Source organism: Salvia hispanica, chromosome 5, assembly GCF_023119035.1.
Source record: "Salvia hispanica cultivar TCC Black 2014 chromosome 5, UniMelb_Shisp_WGS_1.0, whole genome shotgun sequence".
Classification (NCBI taxonomy): Eukaryota; Viridiplantae; Streptophyta; class Magnoliopsida; order Lamiales; family Lamiaceae; genus Salvia; species Salvia hispanica.
The window spans coordinates 4,056-14,369 of NC_062969.1; the positions used below are offsets into that span (position 1 = coordinate 4,056).

The window sequence follows — 10,314 nt, forward strand, 5'->3', positions numbered from 1 at the left end:
TTGAAAAGTTGTTTAAATTTAAGCTTGATCTTGCAAAAGATATTGATGACAATGTGGATAGGTTTCAGAAGCTAGTACAGGACATTAAGAGATCTGGTGACACCACAATAGATGCTTACACTAGTATAGCTCTAATGAATGCCATACCTGATTCCTATAGTAATGTTAAAACAACTATCAAGTATGGTAGAGATTCTACTCCTCTAGACCTTATTATTAGCTCCCTTAAATCTAAAGAACTTGAACTTAGGGAGAGAGCTACTGATAAGAATGCTTATAATTAAGTGTTAAATGCCAGAGGTAGATCTAAATCTAGAGGGGGCAATGAGCCCAGTAGTGGTTCTGGTAATACCTCCAATTCTAGGAGATAATTTAAGTCTAGGTCTAGAAGTAAGGATCCTAAAACCTATAGGAAGTGTTTTAATTGTGGAGATGTTGGGAACTACAAGAAAGATTGTACTAAGCCTAAAAAGAATAAGTTTCCCAATAATAATACCTAGGTTGAAACCCTTGTGAATGTGGCCACTTATGACAATGTTAGTGACTCTGTGTTCATGGTGCATGATCTGCAATTTGTGAATGCCTCTCCTGCCTGCCTGTCCCTTTACTTCAAATGATTGGATTTGTGATTCTGGATGTACATATCATGTTAGTCCTTTTAAAGAAGTGTTTTCTGAGCTAAAGCCAGTGACTAATACTTTTGTGTCCATGGCTGATGACAAAAAATGTGAGATTGGTGGCATTGGCATTGTGTGTTTAAAGTTTGATAATGGTTTTGTGCTCAACTTGAAGGATGTAAGATATATTCCTGAATTATGTTATAATTTGATGTCATGCACTGCTTTAGAAAATGCTGGCATGGGAGGAAAATGGGCGGAAGGGTGCATGAAAATATGCAAATGATCATTGTGTCTGTTTAGAGCCAAGAGGAAATGTGGTCTGTGCAATGTTGTGCCTGTTACTTGTGATAAAGCCTATGCAAATGTGGTGAAAACTGATAAAACTATTTTTTGGCACAATAGGCTAGGTCGTATGAGTGCAAAAGGCCTTAATATCCTGAAAAAGCATGCTATTTTATCTGATTCTGATGTGCATGGTGATCTGCCTTTTTGTGATACATGTGTGCTGGGAAAACAACACAAAGTTTCTTTCCCTACTCCTGTACCTGCTAATGTTAGTAAGGATATTCTTGAGTATGTGCATATGGATGTGTGGGGACCTGCTTCTGTGTCTACTCATTCTGGTGCCGTGTATTTTTTGTCTATAACTGATGATTTTTCAAGAAAAGTCTGGTGTTTCCTTATGAGACATAAGGATGAGGTTTTTAGTAAAATTGTTTCTTGGAAAACTTTAATTGAAACACAGAATGGAAAGAAACTTAAGGCTATCAGAACTGATAATGGTTTGGAGTTTTGCAATAAGCATATTGATGAATTATGTGATGCTTTTGGAATTAAGAGACATAAAACAGTTCCTTATACTCCCCAGCAAAATGGGGTTGTTGAAAGAATGAACAAGACTTTGCTTGAAAAAGTGAGGTGCCTTGCAAAATTTGGTTTATCTAAAAAATTTTGGGGTGAATGTTTACTGACGGCTACTTATCTGATTAATAGGTCTCCCTCTGTTCCCCTCTTAGGGCAGTGCCCTGAGTATGTTTTCTCTGGAAAAACTTTCAATATTTCTCATATGAGAGTGTTTGGGTGTTCTGCTTTTGTGCATACAAAAACTGATAAACTTGAACCTAGATCTAGAAAGGGTGTTTTTATGAGATATCCTGAGGGTGTTAAAGGATATAGGATCTGGTTAAGAGATCAGCCTGGGTTTAAGGTTATAATTAGCAGGGATGTTGTGTTTAATGAATGAGTCGACTTATTTTAACACAAGTGATACCCGCAACTGTACGGGGCTAGTGTAGCAATTAGCAAGCAAGAGTATCGTATCCCACAGAGACTAATTTGTATCAACTTAACTACCACGAACAAATATTGACTACTATCTAGAGAATCGGGAAAGCATTGGTTTTGTTCTAACACTACGAAAAGCATATAATGAACAAATAAATAAATAAAAGCAAGTAAACACGAAGTGGAAAAGATACATGGAGAAAATTGTAGAACTCAAGGATCCGATGCACAATTCCAAGCCCTTATCCAATCAAGTTGTCTTACCTTTTGGTTTCTCTAGAATTACTAAGTCGACCACAATTATAGATTAAACCCCCTCCCGAGGTGAGAAACCTGCAGATTAGGTACTAGGATTGGAGTCCCCTTCTAATCCTAAAACCCCTAACTCCCAAAAGCTCGATTAGGTCAAAGACCTCACTCAAAACCTCAACTCTCCCGAGTTTTATAGCATTAAGGTGTGAATTATTCTTATTTCCAGATTAACTATTTCATCTCCCGATTAATCTAATTAATCCTACACAATCAAATGTGATCAAGCAATTGAAAGGAATAAATCCAAGAATAATCAAATAACTACAAGAGAAAGGTAAGAACGAAATTAATTGAATAAAAACTATGAAATTAGTGCATCTTCACCAAGAATTCTACAAGAAATGTTTAGCTACTCATGTTCTTCACAAAAACCATGTTTGAAACACAAGATTCAATGAAATACATAGAGAAAAGATTAAGATACTCTTGTGAGAATGAATCTATGGAATTGCAACTTCAATCTTCCGATTGGAAGTCTTCAATCTTCAATCTTCAACTTCAATAACTTGATCTCCTGCTCTTGGGTCAGATGGTCGTTGATTATAACTGGCAGAGATTCGCCCTCGCCTAGGTAGGCGTACTTCAGACCAGGAGGAAGGGTCTTCAACTCTTTCTTTGGAGGGGATACTTCAGGAGGCAACGGGTTCTTCTCCATACCTTTCTTGACTAGCTCATCCAACTCTGGCAAGTTTTTCACACTGGCTAGTTGGACTGGTCCCTTGGACCCAGGGGATCTTGATTTGCCACAGAAGTCCATTATTGCCTTTGTGATTTCTTCATCAGATAGCCCTTGCTTAATAACTGCTTCGCACCATCCTGCAACTTCTTTTTTCATGGATTCAGTCATCTCCGAGGCATCAGCCTGTTCCTGCAATATAAAACTCCTGGACCAGGGGGTTAATGACATCAACAAAATGGAGGTTTTCCACATCAAGTGGTTTCCTCATAGCCTCATCAATGTTAAAAGCGGATTTCTCCCCATTGTAATATAAACAGATGGTTCCATCAAAAACATCAATTATAGTCTTAGCGGTCCTCAAAAATGGTCTTCCTAAAAGAACGCAACTAGACTCAGCAGTTTCATTTTCACTCATCTTTATCACATGGAAATCAGCAGGGTACAGAAAATTATGCACTTTTACTATCACATTTTCTAGCACTCCTTCAGGGCTAATGCATGATCTATCAGCTAACTGGATGACCACCTTCGTATTTGTCATTCTTGCTCCTACCAGTTTCTTATATATAGAAAGCGGTAACACATTAATAGACGTACCTAGATCACACATAGCATGCTCAACTCTAACGCCTCCTATAGTGATTGGTAAGGTAAACATACCTGGGTCAGTCAGCTTCGACGACATTATTCTCTTCTGAATTACGGCAGATACATTCTCCCCGATCACGATCTTTCCATCGGATTTTTTCTTGACCGCAATGAATTCCTTAATGAATTTGGTGAATGGGGGCAACTTCATAGCTTCCAGGAACGGGAGATTGATTTCCAGTTTGCCATAGATCTCCATGAAGTCCACGGGGTTATCCTTTTTCTTCTTGGCATCTCCGCGGTAGGGAAAAGGTTTCACCCGCTTCACTGCGTTGGTGGGATCTTCTTTAGAGGATTCTTCAGTCTCTTCTTTCACTTATTCTATTTCCACCTCAGGCTCCGGGTCTAGGAAAAATGGGTCATCCTTTCTAGGTAACGGTCTCCCCAAATCATCGGCTTGGATATCAGCCTCTGCTCTGGCTTCTCATTCTCTGGTATCTTCTTTTTGCTGGACCGGATGGATAACATCCTCGTTCATTGGCACTGGTATCTCATCATTTACTTTCAACTTGGGTCCTTCATATGCTTTTCCGGATCTCAGGGTAACCTGGCTGACATTTGCCCTGTCTGGTGGCTTTACTGAGGCTGGAATCCTTCCTTCATTTCCTGCTGAGCATCCTGGAGCTTGTGGACTACGTCATTATTGGCATGTAAGTTGTTCTGCATGTGTTGTTGAGAACTCACTAGGTCGTGGACCATATTGTCCAGATTCCTCTGGGGTCTGGAGTTCGGTTGACTGCCACTTGGCCCTTGACCATGATTTGGTCCACCCCCTTGATGTGGGCAAAAGTTTCCTTGACATCCTTGGTTGTTGTTGCACTGATTCCCTGGTCCTGATAGTTATTGTTCCTCTGGTGCGGGGGTACAAATGAGTTTCTCTGGTTATTCTGATTCTTATTGTTCCAGTTGGGCTGATTTCTTTGACCTCCTTGACTCCAATTACCCTGTCCTTCTTGATTCCTCCCAGACCAGTTGGACTGGTTCCCTTGACCTCCTTGATTCCAGTTGCCCTGTCCTTCTTGATTCCTTCCGGACCAATTGGATTGGCTCCCTTGGTTTCCTTCTAAGTTAGTAATCTGGAGTTGAAGGTTTTGATTCCCATCAAACGACCTGAAGCATGGATTGTCCCTCCACGGAGCGTCTTTGGTTCCAATTAGTGCCCTGTTTATTTTGATTCCAATTTCCCACAGCATTTATATGGGCTGGAAAATCCATCCCTCCTTAAGGTCCGTAACAATTGTATCCATCCTCTAGACCCAGTGCTTGTTTATCTTTTTCTGGTGAGTTTTTCATCCCTAAGGCGGTTAGAATAGTCTTCTCCAGTTGCTCCATTTTAACATCCATCCTTGCGTCCACTCGAGCATCAATTCTTTCTTCACTTTGCAGCGTTACTGCATCTACACTTCCTCTCCTTAGGATGGTACGAGGTGAATCGTATGCCTTTTTTGCATCAATTAATCTTCCCAGGATCTCTCGGGCTTCGTTCACCTTCCTCTTGGTAAAATTTCCTCCACTCACGGTATTCATCTGGTCTTTAGACTAAGGTTTCACCCCTTCATAGAACAAATAGTAGGTTTCAGCTTTCCTTATCCTGTGGTTCGGGCAAGCATTGAGCAATCCCTTAAATCTAGACCTATATTGACTCAACGTTTCATCATATTTTTGCTTGCATTCATGAATCTCCTTCTTAAGAGCATTCATTTTGTTAGAAGGGAAAAAGTAATCCTGGAATTCTAACTTGAAATCCTTACATGTATGAATTGAGTCTGGTGGCAACCTTAACAGCCATGTGTTAGCCTCTCCTTTCAACGCAAACGGGATTGCGCGTAGGCGGTAATCCTCCTCTGTTGTATCGTTGGGCCTCTTCTGAATATTGCAAAGCTTACTGAACTCGTTGAGGAATTTGTATGGACATTCGTTCCTCCGACCCGAGAAATTGGGTAGCACGCCCAGCACGTTCATTTTGATGTCGATCGCCCTCTGGCGCTGGGTAGAGACGATAGCCTGGGCAGGCTCACCATCTAGATGGGCAGTGAGAGAGCCAATCTCCGGATCCTCGTCAACTGCGTTGGCCATATCACCAACACCTTTTTCCTCTGTTTCCAAGGTTGACTCTGGTTCCTCCTTAACTGTTGGGGTTGATTCCACGTCACTCTCTGAACTCAGGTCAACAGGATCTCCTGTTGTAAGGATTGATCTGGTGGTAACTGGGAATATGGTTTCCTTGACCCGCCAACTTGTCCAGGCACTTCTCTAACCAGGTGAGTTGTTCCAGTGTCCGAACCTGGAGCTCCTGCTTATAAACTAAAAAAAACAAAAAGAAAACAAAATAAGAAAACTATTTACACCAAAACATTCGCAAACACACAAATAACACCATCCATCCCCGGAAACATCGCCATTTGAAGATGATTAGAGTAGTGTGCAGTGCGGTGTGATATCTCTGAATCTAACAGGTCCAGAGGATTCGACTAGATTTCAGAGGCTAGAAGATCATGAAACAATCAGACAGGGGTCGTTGGGTGCACTCTATTTCTTCAAAACCTCAACCCACTGTACTACAACTAGCACAGGGAAGTAAAGGATCGATCCCACGAGGACGGATGTGTTACGGAACTGCATTTGAGGATGTTTTGGGAAAGAGGTTTGGCTGCTGCCACGCAATTTTGGGGTTGAGAACTTAAACTAATGGGTCCGAGAGACTTAATCTACTCTACTCTATCTACTGGGTCTAAGAAATGAGAACGTACGGAACATGCATGACTTTGAGAAACGAAATGTTTTAAAGTTCTGAGACAACTGGAGTTAACTTAACTAGATAGACTTTCCTAATTTGGACAAACAAAGACAAAGCAAACAGTGGGGACAAGTTTCCTTAAACTACCAGGGTCTGGAAAAGCATGCAGAAAAGTAAAAAGACATGCAGAGGACACTGACAGATTCTGGGAGAACATGCAGAAAAAGCAAAGGTATATGCAGAAAGTACTGACAAAAGCAGATCTGGTTCTAACTACCAACAAACTTCATCTTCTTCGGGAATCAAATGAGAGTAGCAGATAAAACAAAGCATTAAACACCATGAAAACAGAGCAAACTTCAGATCTAAACTTAAAATGAGAATTTAAAACCTAAACTAACAGATCTATGCTACTGAACCTAAAGGATGTAGAAACAGAAAGTAAATAGCCATAATCATGCAAAGCGCAAAAAACATCCAATAATCAACCAGAGCTAAAGTGAAAAGCAAGAAATAAACATCAACTCAACAAGATCCAAACAAAAACCAACATAAGCTTCCATAATAACGAGGAATAGGTTTAAATCCAGTAGATCAAAGCAAGAACTAGAGTTATGAAACTAAAAACCAACGAGTGCTTGAAATCGAAAGTGAACTAAACAAAGCAAGATAAAAATTGTTTCTTCGCCTTCACAAGGTGGTGTTACACAGCAGCAAAACAATGATGAACCACCACGGTAGCCGGAATCACTCCATCTCCAAGTGCGCAGCAAGTCAAATGAGGAATTTGAAGTGTGGAAGTAAGGAATGGAACAAGAGCTTGAGCTAAGAGTGTGTGTAGAAGTGGCTGTCTTGTTCTTCAAGGTTGAGCTCTTTATATAGGTGAGGCTCTGATCCTAGGGTATCCCTCTGGCAATTTGACATTTTTGCCCTTGAATAAGACTTTAAAATAATCTGCTCATGTCGCCAACTTTTAATTCTCCCAGGTCCGGACGACGACGTCTGATTTTCACTTCAATTTCATCTCTTTTGCATCTGCCAGGTCAGGTAACAGCAACTTCTAGGTTGGCAGATTTATTACGCACATGAACTCATAAACATAGATTAGCACCCCAAATGCACAGAATTTTAACCCAAAACCAATGCATAAAACGAGCCTTATCAGTGTTCAAGCAGGTACATTCTTGCCAACAACCTCTTCTTCCACCAAGTCTTCTTCACCATGTTATCATTTGATTTGAGCTCTACTTTCGGTGTGATCGATATTCTTGCTTCCTTTTCCTTCGTCTTCTTGGGCTCTCTCTTTCTTCCTTTGCAATGAGTTGATCCACCACATGGGCCAAATAGACACTGTGATAAGGAAATGTTCTCGACCTTGGGCTTCGCCACTTGAGCCTTTTGAACCTCTACAACGTGCACAACTTTGCACTCTTTCTTCATAGCAATCTCTTCCACCTCAGAACTCTTCATGGCATTGTAGATGGACAAGATATGGTGTTTGGTTCCCATGCGGATGGTAAGCTATCCCCTTGACACATCGATCAACGCTTTCCCCGTAGCTAAGAAAGGCCGACCAAGGATAAGCGGCACATTCCAATGTTCTTCCATGTCAAGCACAACAAAATCAACGGGAAATATAAAGTCACCAACACATCTTCAATGATTCCTTTAGGATAGGTGACAGATCTATCGGTCATTTGGAGCGTGATTCTAGTCGGCTTGAGAGTGCCGATTTTCATCTTTCTAAAGAAGGATAGAGGCATCAAGTTGATGCTAGCACCCAAATCACAAAGTGCCTTCGTGTGTTTATCATCACCAATAACACATGATATGTTGAAACTTCCAGAGTCTTCGAGCGTTGCAAGCAATTTCTTCTGGATTATGGCACTGCAATTTTCCGACATGCTCACAGTTTCATACTCCACCCACTTTTTCTTCTTGGAGATCACGTCTTTTAGGAACTTTGCATCCTTGGGCATCTGTTGTAGAGCCTCTACTAGTGGGATATTCACATTCACCTTCCTGAAGATGTCCAACAATTTTTCAAAATTTTCATCCACAATCTTCTTCTTGATCTGGCTCAGGAATGGTATCTTAGGAGTATATGGCTCCAATCGAGGTGGCTTTGGTCGTTTCTCTTCTTCCTCAAAAGCACTATCATCTGCAGTCTCTTTATCCATCCCTTCTTCCACTTTATCGGGTTTAATGCTCGCGCAGATGGCTTTGCACTCTTTGTGTTTGATGGGATCGATACTTGTATTACCAGGAAATTGCCCAGGCTTGGGTAGAGTTCCCATAGCTTGGCAAATCTGATTGAGTTGAGTGTCGATGCTCTTCATGTGTATGTTCAAACCTTCCACATTAGCTTCTACCCTATCCAACCTCTGATTAGATTGTGTCATGCATTCGTCTGTGTGTTTTATAAATGTCATCAAGACTTCTTCAAGCTCGGCCTTCTTCAACTCTTTGACTTGGCCATTAGACACTTGGAATCTTGGTGGGGGCTGCAGAGCGTTGTTGGCATTCCCGTAAGGCAAGTTGGGATACACCTTGTTCCCATAGTGGTTGTAAACCCCCTTGGTTGGGATGTTGAAGTTTCCATTATTGCCACCATGGTGAATGTAGTTCACATCTTCAAGCCCTTGTTGACTTTCGAGCCCGGATGGCTTTGTTTCCATAAAACCAAGCTTGCTAGTTAAGAAGTCGAGCTGCTTGGATGCCATCCTGTAGGATTTGCTTCTCTCATTCTTCCACCCATCATCGTTGGAGGCCACCCTCTCAATCACCTCTAATGCATCGTCTTCTCCCAACTTAAGGAGTTATCCCCCTGCACTCATATTCAACTCGCGTATTGCCTCCGGAGTGGCTCCCCTGTGGAAAGTTATGATCTGTTGCCCCGGGCTTAACCCGTGGTTGGGGCATCTCTTCATCAGGTATTTGAACCTCTTCCATGCCTCTTGAATATTTTCCTGAGGCTGCATTGCATAAGAGATGACTTCAGCTTGGCGCCTGAGTGCCTCGCTAGGTGGGTAGTATTTATCCAAGAAGAACTCAACCATTGCATCCCAAGTTTCGACCGAGTTGGGATCCATGTTATCGTACCAATCCCTAGCATCATCCTTCAAAGAAAAAGGGAACAATCTGAGACGAATCTGATCATCGGAGACCCCATTAGCCTTTACCGTGTTGCTGATTTGTATGAACTTGGTTAAGTGCTTGTTGGCATCTTCCGAACCTGTTCCACCAAATGCATGTGCTTCTGCCTGGTTTATCAATCTCGGCTTTAACTCAAAGCTGTTGGCCGCAATCCCGACATTATTGATTGGTGGATTAGCAACTCGTCTATATGCATACAGATTCTGCACGGGCTGAACTGGTGATCTCGCGTTCCGCTCATACAACTGCCTCTGCATGATGGCCATCTGCTCATGGAGTTGACGAATAACATTATCCTCATTGTTGTTTTCATTGTTCTTGTTCTCATTGTGGTTCTCATTGGTGTTCTCCTCCTCGTTCTCCATTAGGATTGGAGAATTATGCTCGTACTGTATAGGTGACGGAGGTGGAGATGGAATAGGTACTGGAGTTCTCTGAATGGGGGAGGGTGGACGCCTATGACCCGGTGAAGATACGCGGATCCTCTGGTTCAACCTCCTCTGGGCGATCCTCCTCCTGTTGAATGCTTCAATCTCGGTGGACCTTTAGAACGAGTGCGCATACAACCTGAGAAAAGAAACACCAAGATTAGAGAACTCAAAAATAAAAATGAAAATAAAGCAAATAAAATCTAGACTAATAATCTCAATTATTATCACGATATTAATCTCTAACGACACAAAATAGTGCCCAGCAACGGCGCTAAAAACTTGACTCGACTTATTTTAACACAAGTGATACCCGCAAGTGTAGGGGCTAGTGTAGCAATTAGCAAGCAAGAGTATCGTATCCCACAGAGACTAATTTGTATCAACTTAACTACCACGAACAAATATTGACTACTATCTAGAGAATCGGGAAAGGTTTGGTTTTGTTCT

General features: G+C 41.7%; 2 protein-coding genes across 2 annotated transcripts; both read right to left on the bottom strand.

The window, feature by feature from the left end:
- Positions 1-2,694: 2,694 nt before the first annotated feature.
- Positions 2,695-3,742, bottom strand: LOC125188049. Its single transcript, XM_048084785.1, has 3 exons — positions 3,556-3,742; positions 3,278-3,444; positions 2,695-3,084 (listed from the first exon to the last, which is right to left on the bottom strand). Exons 1-3 carry the CDS (start codon positions 3,740-3,742, stop codon positions 2,695-2,697), a joined length of 744 nt encoding a protein of 247 aa, XP_047940742.1.
- Positions 3,743-7,839: 4,097 nt separating this feature from the next.
- On the bottom strand, positions 7,840-9,003 carry LOC125188051. Its single transcript, XM_048084789.1, has one exon. The coding sequence runs from the start codon at positions 9,001-9,003 to the stop codon at positions 7,840-7,842; it is 1,164 nt and encodes a 387-aa protein (XP_047940746.1).
- Positions 9,004-10,314: the final 1,311 nt, after the last annotated feature.

Coding starts and splice junctions, on each gene's coding strand:
- LOC125188049 (XM_048084785.1), bottom strand. CDS start 3,742: ATGGAGATCTATGGCAAACTGGAAATCAATCTCCCGTTCCTGGAAGCT. Junction 3,445..3,555: donor GTCGAAGCTGACTGACCCAG/GTATGTTTACCT, acceptor AGAAACTGGTAG/GAGCAAGAATGACAAATACG. Junction 3,085..3,277: donor AAACTGCTGAGTCTAGTTGC/GTTCTTTTAGGA, acceptor TTTATATTGCAG/GAACAGGCTGATGCCTCGGA.
- LOC125188051 (XM_048084789.1), bottom strand. CDS start 9,003: ATGGCATCCAAGCAGCTCGACTTCTTAACTAGCAAGCTTGGTTTTATG.